This window comes from Apteryx rowi, unplaced genomic scaffold (assembly GCF_003343035.1).
Source record: "Apteryx rowi isolate R43461 unplaced genomic scaffold, aptRow1 scaffold_11, whole genome shotgun sequence".
In the NCBI taxonomy this organism is placed as follows: domain Eukaryota; kingdom Metazoa; phylum Chordata; class Aves; order Apterygiformes; family Apterygidae; genus Apteryx; species Apteryx rowi.
In genome coordinates, this window is record NW_020447308.1 from 541,463 (window position 1) to 569,325 (window position 27,863).

Sequence of the window (27,863 nt, forward strand, 5' to 3'; positions counted from 1 at the left end):
GTTCTTCTGAAACCTTTTCTGTGATATCTGGTTGTATTGGTGTCAGCTGGGAGGAGGATATTTGGTGGAATGGTGTTTGGTGGAAATAGAGGAGGCTGTATGGGGATTAAGAAGGAGACTAGGCAACAAGGATACAATGGCTGTGGAAGAAAAAGGGGTGATATCTCCACCTCTGGAAAGGTTTCCAAGGTGTAAGAGTTAACTGGAGTGACCATGTAAATATCTGGAGGCTCATTAGTTTTGGATAGGTCTTACAAGAGAAGAATGGCCATGTCGCATCAAGCCAACAGTCCCTCCATCCCAGGAGTCTGTCTCCATCTGTGGCCATAAGAAGTTGCCTGGAGAAGAGTAAGGATAGGAGAAGGATGTAGGACACCCACTYACCCACCAAATGTTCTCCCAACCTACCGTTCTCTTAAGTTTTCCATTTTTCTTTCCACTGGAGCTGTGTGTACATCTTCACTGAGCAGAGAGTTGGGGGCTAATCCCCACCAGAGCAGGAACAGAGACCGTGTGGGATTCCTATCTCCTGGTCACTTTGGAGACCCAACTCTATGCTTTTTGCTTCTTCCTCCCTATAGGGCACATGGCCCAGATGCTATGATCCTCGTGGATGGGCAGCCTCGACAAGCCAAAGGGGAGCTAGGGCTATCCCAGATGCTCCACATCGCTAGCCAGATCGCCTCTGGAATGGTGTACCTTGCCTCCCAGCACTTTGTCCATAGAGACCTGGCAACCAGGAACTGCTTGGTTGGAGCCAACCTGCTGGTGAAGATTGGAGACTTTGGGATGTCGAGAGATGTCTACAGCACTGATTACTACAGGGTAAGGCAGCTCCAGCGGCAGTCTGATGCTCAGAGCAAAGAGAGATTAGGAAATATTACAGTAAATCATTTGGAGCTCTGATCTCACCCATTTGGTTATTCCCTCACTGAAACATGCACATGGATGTCCACCAGCCACACCTGTGTGTGCCTGATCCCCGAACCGCTGTCCTCATTTCTTTACAGTCTTAGGCGTGCATAGAATTCAGACACCCATGCAACTGCCCTACACACAGAGCTCTCTCTGATATTCCAGCACACAGTCACACACTTTGGGTCAGCTCTGAAGTCACTCCTTTTTTACTTTGTTCTTATTTTTTCTCTCTCTTTTTTTGAAGACTTTCATAAATTAAAGGTAATCCAAAGAGGGTGACAAAGATGATTAAAAGACTACAGGCTGTGACCTCTGGTGTTAGATTAAAGAAACTTAATACGGGGCCTAGAGAAAAGGCAACTGAAAGACTGACTGATAAGTGCATAAAATATGGAAGAGGAAATAATAGGCAATTCAGGCTCGACCTCAAAACACTTTTTCCAGCAGGGACATCATTTAGACAATGGAATAATTTTCCAGAGGTAGGTTGCTGAGGGCCTGTCATTAAAGAAGTTCAGGAAGTGACTAGATAAAAATGCCTGAGTTTAGTGCRGAGGCTAATCCTGCACTAGTCTCTGGGGACTGACTCGATGAGTCAGGAATGCCTTTCCATCCATATCTTCTGTGATTTACGCTCGCACTTTCCCCTTGCCTTGCACACTCCCTTTGTGCCAGTCTTCACTGCCCTATCCGCCTGGGATGGCAGCATCCCCGAGGGGGAAATGTTTCTCATCCTTCCTCAACTATAGGAAAAGCTATGATACGTAAAGCTTTTGAAGGATACYGGAGGAGGGGTTTGTCACTGGGCCACCCACTACCCATGAAGGGCTTTTCAGGCTAAGAAGAAAAGATTCCTTGTCTGGTGTATGGTGTAAGGCTGGTTTATTTCTGGTTACAACATGGCTGTTTGGCTTTGAGGCTGATTTTTATCAGCAACCTAAAAAAGGATTGACTTGCRATCTTGTTCTGATTCAAAAGACTTGCTTTATGTGCTGGCTTGCTAGGCAGATACCAAGCAGGGTTACTGCACTAGGGAGGAGGAAACAGGTGATCAAGTTTCTGCTAAGTCAAACCACCTTTCCAAGTTCAGGACATTGGCTTGACACTAAGCTTAATCACCAGTCAGGAAACAGACCTTCACTGTGCAAGAAAGCACAAAAGCCCATGTTTGGAAAAGGTCTCGGGGAAGAGAGGTGCTCAGGGAAGAGATGTGGCCAAGGTAGCATCACTGCAGAAACTTCAGTAAGCAGCAAGYAGGGAAAAGCAGAGCCAAGAGGAGGATGAGAAGCCAGCCCGTGTGATTACCCGTGCTCTGGCCTGGCACCTTTCCTTCAGACCAATGTTAGAATTAAAGCCAACCACAGTCAGCGCCACGATGTTTGAGAAAATCCCAGCAGAGGTGGTGTACCTGAAGCACYAAGAGCTTTCTCTGCAATGGGAGGGGGCCCCTGAGGAATGAGAATTGCAAAGATCTTCCTAGACCAATGTACCATACTGGATTTTTTTGCCTTCTCTGTAACAGTGTCTCATAGACCTCATCCYGTCTGTGCAAAATGCTTTGTTGGGGATTGTTCCATGCTCTCCTGTGCAGTGTTGTATGGCTTGTTTATTGGACCTTTCTCTGCTCACGTGACTTGTCATGCATGACCAAAGCAATAACTAGTTATCACCTGTTTACCAGAGGGAGAGCTGAACTTCAGACCAGCACAGTCTTAGAGAGACACTTTTGTTCTTAGGAGGTTTTCTTTTCTCTATTTTTACTGACTTTTGGTACTATTAAAACTTTTGATCAGTAAGTCCATGCTTTGCATGCACATAGGCCTTTTCTCTGTCCTAAGAGGCATCCTAGCAAATTAAAGTGTTTTTGATTGCCCATATTCATGCCGATGGCATGAGGGACAGAAGGTTTAAATGAGTTGTGCAAGGCCAGAGCAGGATTCAGTGACAGAGCTGGGAAGCCCAGCCATGCCATATCTCCCCATAGCTGAGAGCAGAACTCCAGGSACCAAGTGTCCTTCATACCTCCTTCAGCCACAGCCTAGCCACGTTCCTCCCAGAGCATGAGGAGAACCTAGATAYTTCATTTCTCCATCTCCTGTAATCTTTAACCTTGAGGGATGTGTTTACCAGGAGAGCACATGGAGCCTCTCACATTATTCACACTTCTGGTGCATTCCCAGTTATGTGACAGTCTCTGGCCTTCCCTGCCTGCCTCCCCCTATCCATCTTATGGCTGCATCCAGCTATTACCTCATACCTGCACAATTATCCTCCCCTCTCCCTCTGCTCTAGYACAGCTGCTTTCCGTGCAGGCAGTAGCACGAGCCTTGCTGTCTCTGAACTGGGAAAGCTCTTTGGTTTCTATGTGGCAACTTGCACTTCTGGTTCCCTACAAGCACTAACAGCCAACCCTCTAAACACAAACTCCGCCATGACACTAATAGAGCAACATGGGGCTCATGTGAATTGACTGTATTAGACTTGACTGCAACTATAGTATGAAGAGGCATTCAATTCCTCCTGCAAATGTGGATGAGAGAAACATTTGGTTTAACAACAGTTGTGCATTCATATTCTGAGTCTATCTTCCTTGAAATTTTAACTCCTAACATCCCTTGCATGAGAACTGGTTCTTCAAGGCTTCTGAGACAATCCTTTCAAGCGCACAGCCCCATCACAAAATGCACCAAGATAACCCAAGCGATTGTTTTTTTACTGGTACAGAGAGAAAGCAAGATGATCCCAAGTGTGAGAACCAAACTGCTCCTGGGATTCACCCGAGGAAGGTAGAGATGTGGCTTAAGAGAGGAATTTTGAAACTCTTTGGTACTGCCCCTTGTCACATCTACAACCTGTCTGGTAAAATTCCCCAGATTTGATTCTCAGTGCTTTTGCACAACACCTTTCCATTGTCAGTACAGTTCGTTATGCCCAGCAGTAGGACCTGGAGCAAAGTTCTGTTTCAGGTGATTTCTATACAATAGTGCTTTGTGTGTCCAGGCTGCAGCCTTGGAAGAATACTATAATTTATCATTTTCTGGGAATACAGTGAAGGATTCCACCTGAAAGCTGACACAAAGTGAGAGGTCTGGCTCTCTTCARGCAGGTGTTTACTTTAGTCTGCTGCATCCTTGTGTTTGCTCCTGCGCAGGCYCAGCAAGCAAGGATAACTGGGCATGTGGATATGTGAGTGTGTTCCAGGCTGAGGATTAACTCCTAGGCATTTCATTTCTTTCCCATTTTTAATCTTTTAACACAAAGAAAAAAACCACCATCTGGCTCCTGCATTTGTGGGATGCAAAAGTGCTTTACAAAGGTGAACTGCTTAATTTCCTGTTGCACATTTGGATACAGAAAACAAACATTTGTGTAACAAAAGCAGCAGACAGAATAGTTTTGCTTCTCTGCAAGGCTCTTGGTGTTCAGGCTGAAGACAGATGCTTCCTTTTCCATRTGCAGCATAGAGGCATTCCATCAGCTGTTGCCTTTAAACCTTCTTTCAATAAGACAAGATGGGGAGGAGATGGTTATGGAGGTGGTAGGTTGGGGGAGAGGTGAAATTGCATCTRATTAGAAAGCAGAGGAAGGTGGAGGGACTGGGGAGAAAGGGAGAAGTATCCTAGTGTCTGGGTGAAGAGTAAAGGCAGGGATGCTGAAGGAGCAGTTCTGCAACACACTGATTAATGATGTGCCATGTAATCTTTCATTTGGGTCTCTGTAGAAAGGCAGGATGGAATATACCCATATTGGAGAGAAAAGTCTTGGGCAGATTGTTTTTCCTTGCTTTTTCTTTCAAAAATGTGTAAGCAGACTCTTTTTTAGGAATGACTCAGGACTGTGACAGCAGGCAGTGGTGTGCTGCAGGTCAGGGACGTTGGGCCTCTAGCAAAGCTGAGTATCGAGTCTGGGACTGCAGCAAGTCAGGTGCATGGTGCATGGTGCATGCCCAGAGCTGCCTGGGGAGCTGGGACGTCACTGCAGGGCAGGGGGTTCGTCCAGAGTAGGGGCATCACCAGTGCTGGGCTGAGGACCCCTGGGCCCCTCTCTTACCCAGCAGACCGGGGTTTGACATCTCTTCAGAGCCCTGCTGTRGTTCAGACTTCATCTGTGCTGCACTATAAGTCCAGGTCATTTTTCTTTTTCCCCTCAAATGAAAAATCCAGTTCCAAAACAAAAATATGTGGCAGTTGCTCAGGGCTGTTGGAGTTGCTAATTATGGAGGAAGCTAGGGAAAAGGCAGTATTTCTTCATCTTTAGAAGAAAGCATAGTCTTAAATCCTAGTTGACAGTCTTTAAYAACTTTCCAGGTAATGTCCTAACATGGGTGGGACATCAGCAGTGAAGTCTTAGGTCCAGTAGAGGAAGGATTTATACAGGCTTTAAATTTCATTCAGATATCCCTCTCTCCTGGTCTCCTATGTTCTACCCTTCCGGCACCCTGCCCCAAATCCCGTGCTGTGCTTGAAACCTCTAAAGAATTTAGATGCATACTTTTCCATAGGTCTCTCCTGAGCATATTCCAGGTTACAGATCATCACACAGATGACACCAACTTGTCAAAACAGACACACAGAGGATTTGCAAAGGGTTCTGAAAGTATATTTCTATTTCTGGCAGTACAGAACCAAACATAATAATAAAAATGCTCCCTGCTTCTGTGTCCTCACCACTCTGGAGCATTCTTTGGATTTTGGAGAGACAAGGTTTGCAGAAAGAAGTAATAACTTTTATTAGAACACCTGATATTTTTGGAGGGGGGAAAAAAGAATGAATTTCAGACACACAAGCCCTCTCTGAGTTTTTTTGTTTTTTTTCCAGTGATATCAGTTGGTTTAGTAAAAGATTAATATTTCTTCCTATGAACCTTAACTCTCACATCCTTAGACCATCAGAGACAAAACAACATTTCTGCCATGACTTTGGCCTTAGGTTAGAGTTCTTTAAAAAGTCTAGGGTCCCTCTGACAGATGCGTCCTCCTCTGAAGCCTGAAGGGTTACTCTGTCTTTCTCCTGCTAACATTTTTTTCTTCTCTTTCTTTAAAATGGCTAAAGAAAAACCCATATTCTTCATAATTTTCAATAACCATTGTCAGGTTACCTTCTGATGGCCATCTGCCTCCTGATGACCCTCTCCCATCTAGATCATCTCTGACTTTATTTCTTCTCCCCTAGAGTTCAAAATTGTTTTCTTTTTCCTGGGCTACAATCAGCTATTTTTCCAGTGAAGTTTCCATGTGAGTAATAGATCATTGAGGCTTAGCGGCTGCCTGGGTCATGCTCCTTTGGAGACTCATTCAGCATGGTAGATAAGACTAATAGAGAAGCCTTACATTGAAAACAGAGTTGATGATAGTCTGACCCAGACTCCCCCAGACAGAGGCAGGTTCCTAAACCTTATTGAAGGCAGGTCCCAGACATCATTGAATGGTGCTCTGTTCCCACCAGCTTTGAACTCACTGCAGAGGTTTAGCTGTAGTCTACCCACCAGCATTTTTTGTGCATCCTTGCCATGGCTTCTTAATGCCTGTGTGTATCCTTCAGCCATACAATACCTGCTTTCATGCTCCTGCTGCTCTGTTTGTTGCTTTGCTTTCCATCTCATGCAGTGTGTTTACAGCACAGGAGGTCATTACTAGCAGAATGAAATCACTGCCCAGCCCTCTTAGTGCCCAGGTCTCTCCCCAAAAATGTGGATAGTGCAAGCTCTCTCAAGCAGTCCCTGAGAAGCAGAAGGCTGACCCCTCTCAAGCACCTTGCTGTCCTTCCAGAAATGAGCCCTGAAATGAAACCTTTCTCCCAGGGAGCTGGGAAGGTTTCACATCTGTAAATATATGTTCTACTGATGAAAGGACCTAGAAGTGAAAAGTACTTCAGTTTTCTCCTGTACCAGCTGGGATCCTGGAGAACATGCCCTGCTTTGTCATATCTAAATGAGTAAGGGCACGAAAGTCTTATGCTACCTTGAAGATGTTACCTGGAGACCCCTAGTACTGACACAGATGGGCCAACCAGGTGGAGCAGTCCTGCAGTCTTGCTATGTATAGGAGCCTGCATCTACCATTGAAATTATCATATGGCATTCTCGGCATCTTTTTACCCCTCACCCTAGCCCCTAATTTGATATTTCTTTCTTTGTTTTCATTGCTCATCCTTCCAGGTGAGCCCTGGCTGCCCCGCAAGGTGTGGGTGACTCACAGCACCAAGTCTCACTAGTGCCCTTACTGGCAKTTTGGAGGCAAAAGAGCAAAGCTGCCCTGAACCTGTGGTAGGGCCAGAAACAGGGCAGGTGAGGGAAGTGCTCAGGTGTGGTTACGTGTAGTAGGTGTCTCTGTGCCAGTCCTGGTGTGTTCTGTGTGTAGGAAAAGTTGGTGCAATATTAAACATGTTGGTCTTTGATATCTCCGTGGCTCCTATAAAAACCTCTGGAAATTGAATTTGCAGCACAGTTTCTTATCTCCTGAAAGGAAGATGTAACAGCATCATCTTGTGTTTTAACCAGATATTTTTCCTTACCTCTTCCCCACTTCTCCACTGAGGGAAAAACAAATATTGAAGAGTCTTTTTTTCCCCCCCTTCCTCCTCCTGAAACATTAAGAGCTCTTCACACAAAGCAGCTCAAGTGCAGAGGAATTAATTGGGGAGATTAGGTGGTGTTGCATTTCTGGCATTTTCTCAGAAATGGTAATTGCCCTAATTCTCCACCCTGCCAAACCCTCCACCCGCAGCCTCTCCCCCCCTTTCCTCACTGTCTACCTGTCCTTCTCATGCTTGAGTTGCTGTTGTCATGCTCTTGCCATTTATTTCACTTCAGTAATGAGAGAGATGTGGCTGGTGAAGAGCTCTCACAATCTAGTGACATCTTTGAAGCAGAGACACAAAAGAGCAGTTTGTTTTGGGGAAATGAAAACTCCCTGCTGCGGTACTTGACCTCCATGCTCACCTCTTCTCCTGCTCAGGATACGTTGCCGCAGCACTGCAAGTCATTTGGCTAAGACTTTTTTTGCTTAATACAGTCTGAATGTTCACCCAGACTCCGGACCCCTGCTTAAGCCCTCAACATGCCTCCCAAATCTTCACACACTTGCTGAGAGCTAATCGAACTTAGAATTTTTCGATCAAAGTTCAGTGCAGTTCCCAGAAGTTTGAGTTGAGGCATTTGCTTTCTCCCAGCAGCCTGACTGCCCTCCAGAGACCTAGGAAAGTTCAAAGCCTTTCAGTTTAGCTTCTTGCTGTTTTTTAACTCCTGAGCTTCTGTCTGCACAGGGCACAGATGTAGCCAGACAGGGAGGATTTATTCATTGGGCAGCATGTCCTGACCTAGAAACCTGCTGATGTTTGTGGCAGGTTCAGATCAAAAACAGAGGTGCTACCGTGGGTAGTAAAGTGATGGAGTTCCTTATCACACAAGATTGTAGGTGCCAGCAGTTGAAAAAGGTGGAAAAAGTGATTGAACAGAGTTGTGGAAGAAAAATAATCCATTATGGGCTACAAAACCAAAAAACCCTCCTCTGTCTCAGGAAATCCCTGTGCTGCTGATTACTGGGGCCTGGAAGACCATTGCAGGGCATACCACCATGGGTCAGGTCTGTTCTCATACTTGTCCCTAAGCTTTTTCTGTTGAGGTCTGGCCCCAGCCTGGCTGGACCATTGGTCGTTCATACGAGCTGCCTAGCCTGATCCCTGCACCCCAGGGAGCTGGGAAAGGCTGCTGTGAATAACCATCAAATTTCAGACCCAGACAAGTGRTGGCTGGACCCCAAGAAGTCAGAGGTTCAGCTGAGTTCAGAGATCTGGGATTGTTTTTCCATGTAGCCAAGCTCGCCCAAGCCTGTTTACCTCTGCTGTGATAACCTGAGACAGTAAGTTTTCTGCTGGGATTTCTGGAGCCTTTTTCTTCAATGCATTTCCCTTTCAATAAAACTGAACTAAGAACAGCAGGGGTTCTTTTCCACTTTCTGCTTATCCTGGATGCAGCAAATGGATCTAGAGAGGCAAAGGAAAGTACTTGTGATCTGCACCCATCCTTGAATTGTTTTTTCCTCTTCTGACTGTAAACCATTTTTACCCTTGTTCTAATTTATGTTGTCCAACAGTGGTCCTTAAGTGAATATCCACTTGCTAGAGGCTGCTTGCATGCAGCGTGCTCCATTCTTCCCCCTCTCCCCACTCTGAATATCCCATTAGCCTAAAGCTATGAGATACATAGAAAAGAACACAGTGCCTAGTTTCAAATCAGTGAGACTCTCCTGTGATGGAGATCCAGCAGCGCACAGTTCTCTGCGGCATCACCAAATAACAAGAAAGGATTTTGTATGGGGCAGGCCAGAGGAGCAGTTGGTTCCTGCATATTCTAAAGTGGCCTGATTAAAAGTGTAGGTAGAGCAAAAGAAGGTGGAGAACTGTATGCCAGTGAGCTTTGGTATTCAAGCCCCAGATGCAGCAGAAACAGCATGTGTGTTTCCAAGCACGAGAAAAGGAACTGCTCACATTCTGGAAGAAGCACTGCCACTTGAAACTGAGGAAGACCTGGAGGTGTAAACCTTCTCCAGGTTGTTGGACCTCCAGATTGTTGGACCATATCCTTACCATGTCCCAACTAGTTGGCTGCCTCCTCCTACCTTTCCACCCACAGGAGTGCGGTCCTGGCATTCACTGCTGCAGAGGCAGCCGTGAGATCACCCATCGGTCAGGAAAGGTGGGGAACGGCCACAAATCTTGCAGGGAGAACTGGAGGCAGAGAACTTATAAGCTAGTTCAATGGGAGTGGAGATAAATTATGAATTGGCTTGCTTTTTTTTTTTTTTTTTTAAATGTGTGGAGTGGATTAGTGGCTTTTTAAGTGATAGATTTGAAGGGTTTCCTGTGTGTGAATGGCCTTGCTTGAAGACAAACTGAAGACCTCACTAGAAAAATTAACATCCAAACATCTTGTCCTTCTTAATTAAGACATCTACATGGAAAGAAACCATTTCTTCTCTTTTTTTTTTTTCCTCCTAATTCCTGCATGGTTGGAATTCCCACCGGCTTTCCCCTTCTTATCCCCCCTGTTCCATAGTCTCTCTCACAGACACAGAGAGCCCCTTCTCCAAGGCAGCTGGATGGAAAAAGCCGCTATTTGCAAGCAGCTGTCTTTAATAAACAGGCTGTTTAGGACTAGGCTGTCAAGGAGAGCATGTTCAATGTACAATCAAGGGGCAACGATGCACAAAATTGCACACACGCAGAAATAGGAATCCTTTCTTGGTGTGTGTTGAGCTTTGAACGCTTAAGTGATTCCACTTCTCTCTTCCCCATCCAATTATGTGGGCAACATATGATAAGATTGCTAAATGAATTAATGATGGAAATTTTTATACTGCCTAATCAATACTGTTCTGCTCAATACAAGGCATGCCCCCCTGCTCTACCCCAATTTGTATTCTCATTTGCACTTCAAAAACACAAGTTCACCTTCTCACTATTTGGGATGTGGTGACCAAGAAGAAAAACAGCAGCATGTCTATTGAAAATGTTCATAGTTACAGAGTTTCTCCCTTGCATTAAGGAGATGTAATACAGGGACCATGATAAGCCCTGCCACACCATGATTCAAGGTTATAAGAGGCATCCTGTGGAGGCCAGAAAGACCTTTTCTCTGTTTCAGTTGTACGGCCTTACAAAAATGGCCAGCAACCTTATAAACAGACACTGGATGATAATTTTTCTGAGCATCACGAAGGCAAGACGCCAGATTTTATGGGCCAGTAGACTGATCCAGTACAGCAAATCCTGTGTTCCACTGTGGATTCTGAGACCAAATTATCAATTAATGTGAAGCATTAAAAAAAAAATCCAAATCCCTTTTAGTTCCCTGCAGTCATTAGTGACAAGATACAATATCTATAACTGAAATGCTTTGCCAACATCCTCTGGCAGCAAGGCAGAAACTCCATTCCCACTTTTTCCAATACATACAAGGAAAACATATGATATCAGTGTTTTTTACAGTCAGATTCGGCTGCCTCTTTGTATTTACTTAAACAGAGGAATAAATCAGGTTTGGGTTAGTTATTTGTTATTGAAATGAATGCATGGTAATAGAACTGACAAAGGAAGATGTTTCTCTTTCAGCTCTGTGTTTGAGTTAGAATTTGCTTTGTTCTGCACTATATTATATTGATGTTTTTTTCCATTGCTGATGACTTCATCTGCTCTGCTTCTTTCCAATGTCCATACCTCTGCCACAGCTGGCTTTAGGATGTGGCTTTTTGTGATAGATCTTTCTTTTCTTTTTCCCCTAACAGTAACATTGTAATACAGCGGCAATTTAACAAGCATCATGAAACAATTTTGTAAGCCTTGCCCCCACCCATTTCCTACCTCAACTTTTTGGGAATGGAGCAAAAGACTTGGGAGGCTAGTGAGGCATCCACAGGGCAATTCCCTAAGCAGAAGGAGCTGAGCCATCAGCTACATTTAACAGCTCAATTTTCACCTCTGGTGAAGGGCAGAAAGGTGCTCAGGGTGATGACTAGCTGGACACACCCTAAACCCAAATTTTTGGTTTTCCCTTGGCAGCCGTCAGCCCACACTCCTAAGTACCACATCAAGAAGTCTCCCCCCGAGACTGCAGCGCTCACCAGCTGCCCTTTCATGGTGGGACTTTGTCTGCTTTTTGTCCTGGTAGCAGCAAAGTCATTTTACTAGAAAATCAACAGACCTTATGCTAGTCATTCACTCTGAATTTGTGCCCTGAGATTCCCACCCTTTCCCCTCCCTCCCATTACCTAGATCTTTCCTGCTTTGATGCATGGAAAACACAGTGCTGTATTTTCTGCTCCATTATTTTGCTTCCCTTGTCCTTTCGTAGGGCTCAGTTTTGCAAGTGCTGACAGGTTTGCAGGTGATCAGAAGCCTCTGGGCTGAAGTCCTTTCTCCCCCCTCCCCCCCCCAATCAGTGACAGTACAGAGGGGAGGAAGACTTTCGGGGAAGAGTAGGGTGATGTACCAGGTGCTTCTTAACTGGGACATTTGGCAAATGATGCCCTTAATCCTGGCTGCAAAACGACTGTAATCATACCCTGCTTCAGAGTCACGCTGAAGATTTACTCTTTGTAAARAGCCTGGAGCAATTTGGATGAAAGGTGCTCCCGGAAGAAGAGCTGTCCTGACCAAGAAAGCAGCCTTCCAGATGGAGGCATCCGTCTGCCAAATGAACCTTGAGCACTCTGCTGTCCCACGGGTGTGTGTCTTGCTGCCTTCTGTCGTCCCCCATACACAGGGGCCTGTATGGCACAGGGATAACACCTATGTGACCAGTTTATCTTGTCACACTATTAAATATAAACTGGCTTCTCAACAGCTTAGCTGATACTGACTTGCTGTTACACAGGTGAGCACTTGATCCTGCAGTCCCACCTAAGGAGCCCCAGGTCAGAAAGGTCGTGGACAGCTCATGTTGCCCCTGAGTTAGCCACTTATCGTGGGCACTAAGCATGCAGCCTGCAGTCTTTGCTCAAGCAAAATGCTCCCAGACTGCACTTGTCTGAGTGAAGACATCAGGCCTGGATCTTGTTCTGCTGATGGAGGCGGATGTGTCCATACCACGTGCCCAGAGGGCTGGTGATGGACAAAGAGCAGGGTGCTTTGGAACTAGCTACACAAGAGCACTTCAGGCCCCCAAACACTCCTCTGTCCTTCAGGCTCAGCAGAGAGGGAGTCAGGGCCCTCCAAGAGATGTTACTTCGCAAGCCAGGGAGATGTTTCAGGAGGACGAAGCCCCCTTGACTCTTGCCAGCACTGACTCCTTGCCCTCCCTTTGCATTGGTGCAAATGCTGGTGCGAAGCACAAGGCCATGGCAAGCAGCGCCTGGGGTCCTTGCCTGCCCCGTGCCCTCGCAGCGAGGGCTGTGCAGTGTCAGCGTGCTGCAGCCAGTGAAAGACATGCAGTTCAGTTAAAGACATACCCTTTCCCTTCTTGTCCCCTTGCTTCATCCCCCCCATCCCTCCCTCCCTCTCTCACCCTTCCCTTCTCTTTTGTTTGTCTCCTTCCCTTGTTTTCGCCCATTGACTGTCAGGAAGGGCCACGTCGGAAGGGCCAGTGCAGCGCAGCGTGGCAGCGACAGAGACTAGCACCGCCGGCAGCTGCAACAGTGAGTGCATCGCGACACCAGGGGCAGCTGGAAGGCCGGGGACTTGTGCCGCTTGAGCATGAAATGACACGTGGGGTCGACTGGCTGTGGGACTAGGTCGCGTCTAGTGCATTTGGCAGCGAAGGGGCTTTTGTGTGTGATGGGAACTGTACATGCTTCTCTCTACTATAGCAACTCTCTGGGGCTTGTCTGTATGGTGAGGAAACGCGGGATGAATGCAAAACTTAGTACAAACTTCCTCCGTGGATGTTCGGGCTGTGTCTACACTAGCAAACAGCACAGGCTGTACTCCAGCTCAGACAGCAACAGGGCACAGCACGGTTTCCTCCGTGCAACTAAGCCTTCTCCATGCCTCAAAGTAAGGTGGCATTCTCACTGCTCACTGGGGACTGTCCTTGACCTGTGTTGTCCTCTCACCAGTTGCTTGGGCACTGTCTAATTGGCATGGACCAAAATCAGGCCAGCCTTTAAACAGCCGAAGTGCCACATGTCAGCCTTTGCACTGTCTGTTTGCTAGTATAGACATAGCCTCAGTGTCTGATCAGCTGGGTGCTCATAGCTGTTGTCGAGTGGATTGGAAACGTCCCTGTCCCAGTGCTGCTCCCCTCCCTCGCCTGGTGGAGAGGCAGCGAGGGAGAGCGGTGCGGGCTCGCTGCTCTGGCAGTGCAAAGGAGCACGGGTTTGCCAAGGTCGTGGCTGACAGGAACTGCATGAGTTGGCCGAGGGATGGTAATTCCTCTTGTTACCCTACCCTCCCTCCTGCAGTGGCAAGCCCTTGTCTGCCTGTGCACTCCCTGCACACCGGAGCCTTTATGTAGTGAGGCTGAGGCCAGTGGGTCCCCATGTGTCACAGCGTCCCAACAGCCACTGCCAGCAATCTGCAAGGCTTCTGCTGGAAGCAGAAGTGTATGAAAGAGGGTGAACGTTGAATTTGACTGTCCTGTGCGGCTTTGCTGCTGGTGCAGAGAGAAGTGCTCTGTCGATCTAGAAAGCTGGGGAGCTGCTGCTTGAGTCCACTTTGGACGTGGATCAAGTTAATCCACCCAAAAACACTCTCCATGCAGAGCAAATATGAGCCCTCATAAGTTAAGGCAGGACAGTTCTGGCTGTCTGACTTTCCCACTTTGTCTCACAGTAGCTTCCCCACATGAGTGAGCCCCGAGAGATGGGCATCAATATTTGCAATGTAGTTGTGATCAGGGCAAAGTACTGGAGGCAGGGAGAGCAAAGGGGTCCTATTCCCCAAACCCAAACCACCCCATGACATTGCTAGGGGAGGTGTATGCTCTGGCCAGGGTCGGGGGGGGGGGGGGAATAGCTGTCCCACCACAGAACCTCTCCCCAGTGTCACCATGGCTCATCCAGAGCTGGCAGTGACAGGGATTAAGCGGGTGCCTACGTGGTGTTAAGTAGCTGAGTGGATCTTGCAAAGCCCTCCTGGTGTCTGTGACGGAGCAGGGCTCTGGCAGTTTATGACTGTTGCCAGAATCACACGGGAGTGTGAGTTTAGATATCACTGACTTTTCAGGGGATATGTCAGCAGATAAGCAGACGTGCCACCAAAAGGTGATTTTGTTACTTTTATGCCTTTCTGAGCTGAAATTGAATTGCAGGGTGTGGATGGGAATTTAGTTCTTAGCACTGATGTAATTTTGTATCCTCAGCCCTGAAGGCAGTTTTTAAAAAATGATTTTCCCCTGTGCCCTGACACTATTTTTTTGCCTTTCAATCATGTCCTCATGACAGAACAAATACTGGAGTTGACCTTTGCAATGTGACATAATAATATGTGACTTCTTTATAGCTCTTTTCATCCCAAATGTTTGGCAACCTATGAATCTGATCCTGCTACCACTTATCAATGGGCTTAGTGCTCCCTGCTCTGAGCAGTCCCTGGGGAAGCCAGTAGAGTACTCACACACAGAAGTGCTATACCTGGTATTACCTGCAGGATCAGGCCCTAGAGATATGTAACATGTCCTTGAGAATAGCCACATTTTGGAGAGGAAAAGCCTTCCCTTCTCACTTACAATTTTTATACGCTATTTCATACCCTTTTTCAGAGTTCCATGCCCAGCAATAATATGCACAGCCTCTCCTTGGCTAAAATGTCGTAGCAGGTAACACTTGGATCATATTTATAGCCACCATCTCCAAACATGTTGCTGCTTTTCTTTTTTATCTTTTCCCAGTCTTAAAAGTGTGCTGATTAACAAACGCCCTTAGCTTATCCTGTACCATTTGATAATACGGAAACACAGCATTTTAACTTATTAGCAAGTAGCAATTAAGGAATTAAAGCTATTCAAGAGGGAAAAAAGAATATAGCTGCTTTCGCTGTGCATCCCTTCTGAAACCATCATGTTGTGCCCTCAGGAATGCCAAGCTCAGGCCTTTTGTCTTGCCAGAAGGACGTGAGTTCCAGACTGGTGAATGCATGTGCTGCAAAACACTTTCTGCTCTGCCATTCCTATTATGAAAGGGAGAGCCCAGTTTGGTACATGGAGATGAAGAAGAGTCCAGCAGTGTGATCCCAGCCTTGGACTGGGCTGCAGGTCCTTTCTATGCTGCTGAGGTCCTCTGGCACCATAGGCAATTCAGGTGTTCCTTCTTTGCATCAGTTTTACAGTGTAAAGAGGTGATCCCATCCCTGTTCATCTTCACCAAGGAGATAGATACATATCAAAAAAAATTGCTAGGGACRGAGTCATTATGGTGATGGGAGACAGGTAAGTACATTAGGAGAACATAGGGAACCTGTGAGCAGAGACATTCGCTGTACTGGTTCAAGGAGAGTGAGTTCTCAAAGTTCTCAGTGGCTGGAAAATGCAAAGAGGGAAGGAGGCAGGATCCTTGCACCTACCTCTGCTTGGTATGCTCAGGACTGGCAGAGCCAGGAGAGGGATGTATTCCACCTTCAGGGTGGTGGGATRTGGTTAAATCTTGTGATGGAGTACTACTAGCCACCAGCAGGTATCTACACACTTCTATGTTGTCTGCCATCAAAATAGCATTGCGCCCCTCTTTCTTTAAAACTAAGTTCATTAGGAGTAAAGAGGACCAGAAGGGACTCTCCGGATCATCAAATCCAATCCCCCGCTGCATCGATCACATCAGATTTCTCCTTTTCATAATCAAGCACCACTTTATGTGTGCTCCTAAGGGAAGACAGTCCCAGAATCTCACTGCTTTAACTCGTAGATTCTTCTAATTTCCAGTGTATGCTTAGTCATGGCCCGTTTGTTGAACAGCAGGTACCTGGCACAGAAGCAAGAATTTTAACACAGTTTTCTTAAAATAACCACCCAGAAAAACCTATCCACAAAAAATGCTGATGCTGCAAAAGGGAACATGCAAGGTCAGATAATGAGAATGGTAAGGCCTTAGCTCACATATCTTACATGTGCTTTGTAGTATAGATTTTACATAATCACCTGCCGTTAATCTTGTAAGATCCAGTTGAGGTACAAGGCAAAAGCAGCCATTGAACAAAGGAACTTCTTTGCTATTCTTCTCCACAGTATTTATTGTGTTACCCTCTATCTCTTTTGCCAGGTGTAACTAAGCCTGAGCTAAATATTTGACCATTTTTCTCCTTCTTGGCAGGCTTATTGCTTAACTCTACAGCCATTACCTGCACAGCGTCTTCAGGCAGTCAGAGTTGCATTTCCCCATTTTACAGGTTAGGAAGTGAAGCCCAGAACTATCAGATGCATTGCCCAAGGGCACACAGAAAGTCTGTGACAAAAGCTAGAATAAAATTCAACCCACACAGCTGCAAGGGCAACTTTCCACCTCTCAAATGCCCCTGCTTCATTCAGCACAGTCTTACTCACTCCAAGCCATACAAATGCAACACAGAGGAAAAGGGCTGGACATGACAGTCTGCTTTGGGGCACCCTACATGCCACGTACCCATGTACACACATGGCACATACATGCCACGAGTATGATGCATGCTCTAGACCCCTGACTTGATTGCTATACAGTCTAGTCCYGTTAATTAACCAGAGTGCACAGTGAATGAGGCAATGGGGGGAAAAAATAGGGTGAATGTAGCCTATTTGAAAAAGGCAGAGGTGCAAAAATGCTGAGCCAAGTTACACGGTGCAGCACCCATTAGTTCTGATTCCAGCCCTTCGAGAGCAATGACACATGTAGTCATCCACGCTTTGATCGGTTCATTAGTGCACAGCATAAACTGCTAGAGCAACTAAGGAGGAGGGCTCACTTGACAAAAACAGGTTTGTGACTAGGACACCGAAATTCCATGTTTGCTTATTTAACTTGGCAGGTGTTCAAGTGAAACAGCACGGATGAGAGGTGTCAGAGCTGATCTGAATACCATCATGTGGAATTTTGTCATTCTATTTCAGTGCTCCTGTTTGGGAAAGAAATGCTCTTGGAAACCTTTCTTTCCTTTTTTTTTTGGTCACTATTTAAATGTCATAAGAATCATACAGTGCCCACCCAAATGTTCCTAACAAATTAAAATATTTTRTTAGTCCATAATCTGAAAAGCGTTGCTATGATTGATTGCTATAAAAAAGCAAAGTTYTCCGGAGGGAACCATGTCAGTGGGTCTAAGACGCATACAAATATGTTTAGTTGCCRTAAAGATGTCAGGGGTCAGATAGGCAGCCCCCAGCCCCTGAGCAATGGGCCCGTTAATGCAGGGAGGGACTGCGGAGTGTCACACAGAGGCAAGGGAGAAAGCTGATCTCTTTGCTGTTTTACCTCCAGTTTCGAACGGCGAGTGTCTGTGCCTTGTTGATTTGGATGGTTTCAGAGAAAAATCTTAGTGCCATTCCCATGCACCTCCCTCATGGTCGCCTCCTCCCTGATAAGCCCCGCTGAACCTCTGGTCTCATCCTGCTGAGTCGGAGCAGGAAGGTTGTTTTCCCCTCCCAAATTCATGTCCATCCCTTCCTCCAGGCATAGGTGCCAGGCGAGCGTGGCTCTGCCCTCCCAGGCATTTTCATGACACCGACACCACCACATCCAGCCAGGCAACAGCCCCGAAATCCCCTCTTGTGCCTCCTCCTCCTGCAGGTGACTCTGGATGAGTCCCTCCAGATAAGCACTGTGCTCCATGCTGCAGGCAAGGACAAGACAACCCCATCCACAACAGCCGGGCTGAAAACGCAGCCCAGAGCCAGTTCCCCGGGGGGCTGAGCAGCCCTGGGGTGCTGGGACAGTGGGCAGGGCCCAGTCATCCCCTCGCCCCAGCGTGGGGCTCCAGGTTGTGCCTGTGAGCACAGGGCTGCCTGCTCCTGCAGCTTGCTCCTCACCGGCTCGGGGAAGTGTCAGGTGCTTCAAAGATTAATTACTGTTTAACTGGCCATATTTCCATCTCTGCATAGGGCTGTGGTGGAAAAGACAGACGTACTCAGATAATTTACCCTGGTACTACACAGCAGATTACCCTGTACTTACGAGGTCACCAGCTACCATATAATTAGCCCTCCAGTGCAGGGAAGTCCGTGATAGGTTTCCAAACCGCTCTTCTTCCAGGTGTCAGAGAAGTGGAGGGATGGCAGCAAAGTGCAGACAGAAACCTCATTAGGTGCATTTAAGGCTGCTAAATGGTTTAAAATTCAAACAGGGGGAGGTGGAAGGAGAGGGCAGCAAGGCCACCTGTACCTGCCAGCAAGTGAGAGGAAGGAAAGAAAAGGATTCAGTTTGTCTAGGAAGCGTAGGAAAGTTGAAACAGAAAGGAGGGCTTTGCAAGAGCTACATGTGCCAGTCAGCTTGGGGACTGGAGCAGCTTTTCCCAGCTGCAGTTCAGGAGGTGATGCAGGCACTGGAGGAGCTGAGGAGCCACATCCAGCAGGTCCTGCCCCATGACAGTGTCCCTGGGGCCATGGGGCACGTGGGGGCCGGGCTGCAGGGCAGGTAGCGGTGCACCCATGGCTCCCGGCTGCCTCCCAGCCTCTCGCTCTGGATTCCCAGCTTCCCTTTTTTGTGTGCACCCAATTCGAACACCTACACCCGGAGCATTTCAAAGAGTGACAAATGCCTTTGATTATCAAGTACAAATTCCAGTAACAACTCATCACACCTCTCCGGTGACTAATAAAGCACCGAGCCAGTTCTAATCAATATACAGCAGTATCGCTGTAAAGAGAGCTTGTGCCTGCCCCAGGCCACAGTGCATTTTATCCATATAAACCTTGTCCTCTTTGAACCATCTGTAGTCCCTTGTGGGGTGGCAGCTCCCTGGCAGGCTTGTGGCTTTCAGTGTGACTGGGAGACAAATGCTCTTTTGAAGGCATCTACATAGASATCCCATGTCAAAGAGCAAAGTGGTAATCTCTTTGTGGCTCTATTGCAATCATAATTTTAAATACTCTTTTTCTATGTAGCTGCGCGTCCCTGACTCAATCCCACACAGAGTATCCACAAGGTCACCAGCTTCTGGAGGAAATGAAGAGGGGGTGAGGGGCTTGATTTCTGAGGCAGGATTTAAAGTACAGTATGTGACTAGTTTGGCTAAGGAATGACCAGAGTGGGGAGATGTGATACCTGATTGCAAATATTTATGGAGTTGTGAGCCTGAAGGTTAGAAAATGTTATTGAGAGAAGTACATAGAAGTCAGCACAAGGTATAATGTGATGAAGATGAGGCTGGAGAAAATCAATGTGGCAAGCAGGACATTTCCATCATGTAGAAAAGATTTGCTCATGACTTCCTGAGGAAAGCTGTGGACTTCCCACTGGGATATTTGGACTGGTACCCATCGAAACCTGATAATATCCTTAAGAGCCCTCGCTCACAAAGGAAAGGTGGCAGAATGGACTTTAATGGGACTTTTTCAGTGATACTCTTTGTTCTGTAAAGCTCTTTTGTACACAGACATGTGTGTCATCGCCTGTGCATGCTACATACACATACCTAACCCTCTTGGATGAGAGCGGCTTAGCCAGCCAGTGAAATCACAAAGCTCTCAGCCCATCATCTGCAGTCACGTCTCTCCTCTAAGTAAATGCCCCAGCAATGACATAATTGAGGACTGTCCTGTCTGCTTGGCACATGTCTGCACGGGTCATTCATCCTGCCAGACGCTGTGCAACATTAGTGGTTTCTTTAGGCTCACTTTCTCCTTCCGCCCCTTCCTCTTGTGGCTAACCCTAATGGAGAGCTGGTGCCTAGAGACCCCACTAGGAAGACTCATCTGGTTAAGAGCRCTGGCCAGCTAGGAGCAGGGCTGTCTCATGGAAAAACCTGTCAGAGTGTCCTATAGGGAGCTGGGTCAGCGAAGTGGAGCGTCTGCCTGGCTGCAGGAGGGGAGCAGCGGGGCAGGTGCCAAACAGCAATATCTGCTACGGCCTCTTAGCGCCTCAGGGCTCGAATGGCATCTGGGACCCAGGTTCCTGTGTTCATGGGCTTGCTTGTTTATTTACGCTCTTGGCTAAATAAAGCAGAGAGGAAGAGTTTTAACATAAATTGGTTAAAATGCACAGGACGCTGGCAAATTTGTTCTGATCAAAGGCATCTGGAAAACTTGCTAAAAAACAGATTCTCAAGTCCTTCTGATTCAAATCTAGCTTGTTTTCCAACAGAATCCTGCAGCCAAATCACAGCCTTGTCTCCCACACTTGCCACCATCACAGCTATTGCTGGCTTTAGTCCTGCCACTTCCCGCTGCTGCTGCTGCTCCCCTGTCGCAGCTGGGCTCAGGCAGATCCAGTACTACCTTCTCCTCCTCCCCCCAGCAGCTGGCTGTTGTCGCATGCAGCCTCTCTGTGTGCCACACTGCATTTTCACAGGGATGCTTCAGGCAGGCACAGGTAGGGCACGTCCAGGGCAACCTTCCCTCCCTGGGCCTCAGCACATTTAGCCATTAGTGTCATGTAATYGCTGTGCCTCTACAGCAGCCTAACTTGTGTGTGCCGGGTGTTGGTGTTGCAGTGAAATGCAGCTCCCCGTTCAGCAGTGCCAGAGCCAGCACAGCTTTCCCATTGGCACTGATGAGTTTAACCACATCGTTAGTAGGTGTGACACTGCAGCCTCCAACGATGAGCTCTTTATTCTAACATGGCTTGCAATGTGTTTGCTGGAGATGCCATCTGTGCCTGCACTGCCTTCATTAGGAGAGAAAGTGTAAGCATCTTCTGAAGTTGTTCAATATTTCTCTGAAGATTTCCTGCTGAGAAACCACTGTTCTGCTAGAGGGTGAGAACTCTTACCTGAAGAGGACCTGGGAAGCACCATCACCCCCAATGCCTAAATAGGCCAGATAAACGATTAGAAAGTGTACCATAGGGAACTGTCCTCAATTGGCTTACAGGATTTTGTCAAGAAGGGACAATCTATCTACTATATTGCTGAAAGTTTTTCATCTAGGTAAAGCACTAAAGCGGCAGCCTGTAGTCTGAAGTACTGTAAATTTTCAGAAAAGCAAGGAGCAGATTTATTTTTTTAAAGACACTTTCAGTTTTTTTATGTCTGTATCACGATAATGCACAAAAATCTCTGGGTTGCCTGCCCAATTTTTGGATACAACAGATGCAATTAAGATTTGCATGAGCATATGTGAGCATCTAACCCCCTCAAAAGTTCCATACTCTGTTATAGATTTATGGAGATACCCATTGGTCTGCCAGCAGGCTACAAGCTGACAGTGTGTCACTGCTACTTGACAACTTTCACAGACAACCAAACCAGGAGCTGTCAGATCACTGTCCAGCAGAGCTACTGCATGTAAAGAAAGGGACTGCATGTACAGGGAGTTCCCATGCCCTGCATTGCATTAAATTTCTGTCTCTGTGCTGCCAGGCCTATGCTCAGTGAATCTGACATTAATAAGAAATAGATTTCCAAACAATCAAGCCTAATGAATTTTGAATATTATTATGATTAATGCCAAGGCAGTTGAACTGATTATCCAGCATCCAGAAGTTAAGTAATGGAGCCTTATCTAAATCATGTGTACTCGTCAGTCAGGAATGGCCCTGGCTGCAGACAAAGACGGAGTATTATTGGTTACCCGGAGGGGAGTCACTGTCAGGACAGAGAGAGAGACGGACGATGGAAGGGGAGATTATGAGATACCAATCTGAAAGCATTTTAGCATAGAGTGATAGCACATGCAAGTACTTTATTGGTACTATTTCCTAAGCAGCATTTCTCAAGCCATTTTGAGACTTTGCTTTTATATCACTAGCTTAGGATTTATTGGTCAAATCTTCTTCCTACTTTCCCAGACCAGAAATGAAGATGATTTTCCTTCTCTCTGTAGCCAAAAAAGTAGAATCCTGATGGACATGTTTCTTGCATCATGATGGTTTAACTTAGCCTCTATCTGATTAGCTTTTGAGCGATTAAACACTTCTTGTAGTATTATCAGCTCACTGCAAAACGATAATGTAGATCAGTCATGGATAATTTCTGTTGGTACTTGCAGTCCTCACAGGCTACAGATCCCCTTTAAAGTCGGAACCAGCTGACGGCTGTGCTGTTTCATGGATGTTGCGTCTCTCCTAAAAACGACTGTAGTGTGGTACAAGGATCCCTAACCTCGTGGAGCCAAATCAGTAAATCCATATGGTGCCTCGCTAACTAGTTGACAGCTGGAGTTTGAAAGGGTTTAATGGCCTTCCCAGCATATGCTGTTATCTGGGCAGTGACCAGGAGAAAGGTGGTTAGTCGGTAGCTTTTAAACAGCCAAGAGGTGGTGCCCATGTTGTTGCTGTGGCACAGAAGACAACCAGCCTACCACCTGTGTGTTGACCCTCTGCACGTCAACCTTGCTCCATCCCGCAGCAGGGCAGTGGGATTCCCAGGAAGCCACCGTGGTCTCCCACCAGTGAATCCCTCCTAGCGCTACCTCCTTCTGCAACTGCCTGAGATCCGCAGTGTAGGGCTCATCGTTCTGGGCCATTCTAAGTTTTTGGTAGGTGTCCCTGGGGGTCTGGAGGCTGGTCACCTCTCCTTCACCTGGTAAGGCTCTAGCAGCAGCCGTTAGGACAAGATTTTACAGAGCTGGTGGGGCCTTGCTGACCTCTTTGTCGAGTGCTTTGCAAACTGCAGCAGTGTGTCTTTCTCAGCTGCTACCCCTGACAGCTGGCCAGGGCCTAGGCACACTTGTTCTGCCCCCATGTCTCCCCAGCTGAAGAGGACATGACTGCAGTTCCTCACAATTTATGTCCCGGAGTTGGAGATCTTGGTTTTCACAGCGTTTATTTCTTATATGAAAACAAGAAATCAGCCATTTCTCCTTTCCAGCCTGTTTGTACAGCCCTTTCCTACCTATGAGTCCTGCTGCCTTGAGTTCTGGGAACAAAAAGAAAGGGGCAAACTGTGGTAGGGAGCACACCAAATAATAGATTATTGGCAAACATAATTAAAAATATATGTGCGATTACTCCTCTGTTTCCCTTTTCTTAACCATCCTCTGCATTACCGCTGGCATTTTTAGATGGCAGATAATATAACAGAGAGGACTCTTGGGTACAGGCAGCTCTTACAGCAGCAGTGATTTATCTCAGGCCGTTTTTAGGTAGCAGAATTTACCTCTAGCTACAGCCACCCCTCCATGTCTGCCCCCCCCTCATTTGCATAAGTAATTGGCAGCTTGTTAATGGCTCATTAGGAATGCTGAAAACCGTGGGATTAAAGCACACTCAGTGGAGCAGAGATGAGGGGAAGGGGGAGAAAGGACGTTGTCCCTGCTTGCAAATTACACCGCTTGATTCAACGTGATTCAGAATTATAGGTCATAAAGCAACTAGATTGTTAAATGAAGTAAGGAAAAACAATGTGAATGGCAGGCTTTATTTTTAGACTCATGTTTAAACACAGTATGTGCATCTGGGGGGAACAAACAGTCCCTTGCCAAACAGTCCTACTGACAGCAGGAAGGTCTCACCCCCTTCTCGGTTTCGCATTAACCCTGCCTGGCCAGCTCTCCCTGCTCCCTAGCACGTCCGTCTGGCTCCTTACATTGCATCACAACAGGGACATTTGGTTCCTTTGCCCATGGTCTCTCTGAGTAAGTCCAACCCTCTTCCTTCTGGCAGCAGGCGACCTGCATCTCCCCTGCTTTCGGCAAGGCTGGGATACCAAGGTCAGCTGCATGTGGGTAGGAGAAACAGCTCCTGGTTGCTATTATGCACTGTGTAAATCACAGAAATGCCCTGTGATCCTTTGCACATTCCTGTAAGATGCCTTTAATCACTGGCATGCAGGCAGCAATCCCCCACACTGCAGCGCTACCAGTGCCTGCAACTGGAAGACATGATTAGGTGGACAGAGTGAGGATTAAGAAGAGATCAGATCTGCCATTTGCAGAAAGTGGAGGAGATGATACATGCAGAGAGATGCCTGGTGAAGACACAAAAGGCCAAAGTAGCTGAAATGTCTGGAGGAAGTTTTCCATTGTTGGTCAGCTGTTTTTAAACTCATGTTCAGCATTGGCTGTGACAGCAAGGACAGCAGAGGCAAAAGACCCTGGTCCTTTGAAAGTCCTCTAGTATCCTAACTGACCAACAGCAGTCTAGAACCACTGTGATCTTTCTCCTGATCATGGCCTCCACCATGCCTGGCAAAGGATTTACACTGAATGAAAGGGCTGAAACAACAAGTATGACAGTTTAACCAAGATGCTCTTCCAGGATGAACAGAGTGTGTGGGAAGAAAACAAGAACATCCATGGAAACTTTGCTTGGAAATGCCACAATTGCATCACAATGGGTTTGTTTTTTTTTCACTCAGAAAATTGCAACTTGGCTAGCATACCCAGGAACACACCTGAGAGACCTGAAGATGAGAACAAGGCTGTTGAGAGAGTTTGCAATGCCATCTTTTGAGCTGCTTAGAAGAGGGGGGGGGGGGGATCTGGGTCATCAGCCACAGCTCAGCTCACCTTGGGGGTGGTATGGCCACACAACATGCTGCCTTTCAGAATCATGAAAGGACCTTTGGGATTTTGAGGCCAGAGTAATTCTGACAACGATGCAGTCTGAGCTACATCTAACACCTTTYTTTCTAGATAAGCTGAAAGTAAATTAATAGATGGTGTACAGGGAAATCACAACCAGTCACAACACGCACTTAAACACAGCTACTGCTGATGTAAACTACTTGGGTACTTAATAGCTTACCGAGGTGACAGTTATGACTAGGAAGTGCAAGACAGTATCTATAGCTAATGTTTAGTGAAGCCCAGATGTGGCTGGCATGTCAGAGTTAATCCCTCTACTTTGCAAAAGGTGCCCAGGAATCTGTCAGACTCGCACAGGCAAAAACCTGGCACATCTGTCAGGGAAAGGTGTCTCAAGCCTGCTGGGTCCAGGACTGATGGCAAGGAAAGAGTGTTTCCTCCTAGATCTCCAGCAAGGACCGCATACAGCCTTTGCCTTGTCCCTGAGAAGCCACTCTCTTATCCCCCAACCAGATTTGACACAGTTGAACTTAGAAGGGCATGATCTACAGCAGTTGTGTTTGGTTTTCTCTAGGAGTGCAGCTTAGCCAAACAAAGAAGCTTTTCGTGTTTCTCAGTTGCATTGCTTTTTTTTTGTCCTCATTTCCTCTCAGGTGACCCAACCACCTGTGGCTCTTACTCATACAAAACTGTCCAGATCTGCTGAATAACACACGCTGCCCGCAGCAGGAATTAATGTATCCTGATGGGGACATACATCTGGCTGCTGGGAGAAGGTTCAGAGCTAAGTATTTTCGAGGGATCATCCAGCTAAGGTCTAAAGGACATATGTTCTGGTGCAGCCCAGCCTGGGCTGGTAGCCAGGTCTGCAATTAAAGAAGAGCCAGGTCATCCGTACACACAGCAGCAGGAACTAAAACAGCGATTCAGGAATGTGTGTCTTATCACCATATCTAAAAAGAGCTGATTTGTTGAGTGTATTCTCCTGGAGAGAAATGGTGCCAAGGTCTCTAATACTGTTACGTGATTCTGTACAAACTCAAACATCTCAACTTCGTGCACACAAAAGGGAAGTTCAGCTAATGCTGCACCATATGAAGACACCTACTGCTGTTCTTGTGACTCTCCCAAGGCAGCAACAGGAGCAGAGCCTCCTCAAAGTATGCCAGTAGCAGTAAGAAAGCTGTCAAAAGACCATGCAAAGCAAATGTCAAATGACCAAGGAAAGCAAAGCACTAAATCTTTTATTTCAAAGTTGAGAAGAAAACTGCACAAGAAAGGAAAACACCACCTTAGAGTATACCAAAGACCAAATTCCATTCTTAGCTGTCACTTAATATCATGAAGCAGCCTTCAGCAGCGAGTGCGGAGAGGATGACTCAGTCCTCCACCCCCGATTACTGCCTTTAGGGTACAGCCCTGGAGTTACCTTGGGGGCTGGGAGAGGGAAAGCAGGGGTGGCCACCAAGCCCTGCCTTTAACATGTTAGGGTCTGGATTCTCACAGGTCCAAAATTGGGCTTTTCAGCCCTGGTCTAGTTTTGATTTCCAAGGTATCATTGAGAATGGCCCAAACTGCTGATGCATTGCACTACATTCGCTGGAGCACTGCTGCTCCCCTACTTGTTGCTGTACTGGCAAACTCATTGGGGATGACGTGTCATCTTATTCCTTCCTAATCAGCTAGATGTCTTTCAGAAAGCTAGGACAAGGAGAATTCTTTCCCTGGACACCAGTTTTCCTTCCTAGCAGACAAACCTAGAGTCTTATAATACTACTTGTACATAGCACTTATATAGCTTTACATCTTCAAAGTGCTGTGCTAGCATTAACTAATTATCTCTCTCCCTAATGGCCATTAATGCTGGCCTCTCATGAATCTCCCCCAGCTCCCCGAGGCTCTGATCTAATACAGCAATAAGCTGCTCAAAGGGAGTGTCTGGTTATCCTGCAATCTGCAGGCTTGGATGTGTAATGAGACTTCAGAGCAAAGCCCAGGTGCCCCAGAGTATCAGAAACGTGTGACTGTAGACTAGGTGATGCCTTGGGAGTATCCACTAGTAAGTCATGGAAACTAGTAGGAGATACTGGGATGTTGACATGGAGAAAGTAAGAAGAAGGAAACTTCAGCAGCTCAGAGGATATGCACTGATTGCTCTATTTATTACCAGGAAGGTGTTGCAGTCTGAAAGAGCAAAGCAGTGGGAATAACATGGGCAGGGGGAGTTGATCTAGAAAGAGAAAGTTAGAGAGCTAAAAATGTCATGCTAAGCTAGACAGCCATGGCAATGGGATAAGAGGCTAGTCTGCAAGTCTATGAAGCATTGAAATAACAAGGAGAAAAGGCGAGTTTGGCAGCATCATAGGATTTAAGTGGAGAAACAGAAGATAATTTAGGCTACATGTCTTGAGAGCAAAACCCTCAGCCAGGTTATGGAGCATTTCCAGGGAAGATGTTGGAGTGCCACTATTTGAGGACATTTCATCCTTACTTTTGAATATGAGCTGAATGGCATCTGGGATCTCCCCATCCTTGACTCCCCAGGGGAAAGGGAAGGTGGGGTGGAAGATGACATGAATCTTTTAGAAAAGGCGCAGAAGTAGCATGTTCCTGACAAGCATCAGCTCTGCATGGTCACTTATTTCAGAGCCTGACAGGCCCAGCTCTGAGCAAACAGAGGACTGACTGAAGCAAACTTTCAGCTTTGCTCCAAAGACACAATAATGTTGCCTTCCAGAGCCAAGGACAAACTAGCCCTGCAAAAGGGAAACACAGCATCGTTTTTTAGCCTAGTTTAATTGCATCGTTTTGCACTCATGCCTTTGGCAATGACAGGTCCTGTAAGTGAAGTACGCAGCCTTGGAAATCACATGCAAGTCTACACTGGCGCAACACAGATCACAACAAATATATGGTATGCAAGGGGCTG

At 46.7% G+C, this 27,863-nt stretch overlaps 1 protein-coding gene across 5 annotated transcripts in view; it reads left to right on the forward strand.

Annotated features, from left to right (window-relative positions):
- Positions 1-27,863, forward strand: part of NTRK3 (neurotrophic receptor tyrosine kinase 3) — a 239,082-nt gene that overhangs the window by 204,532 nt on the left and 6,687 nt on the right. For 4 of the 5 annotated variants that reach the window (XM_026074089.1, XM_026074100.1, XM_026074074.1 and 1 more), the window contains one exon: positions 582-825. In XM_026074089.1, coding sequence (XP_025929874.1) covers positions 582-825 — 244 coding nt within the window. Of the gene's footprint in view, positions 1-581; positions 826-12,974; positions 13,050-27,863 lie in introns of all 5 variants that reach the window. The other variant, XM_026074065.1, reaches the window with a different exon arrangement.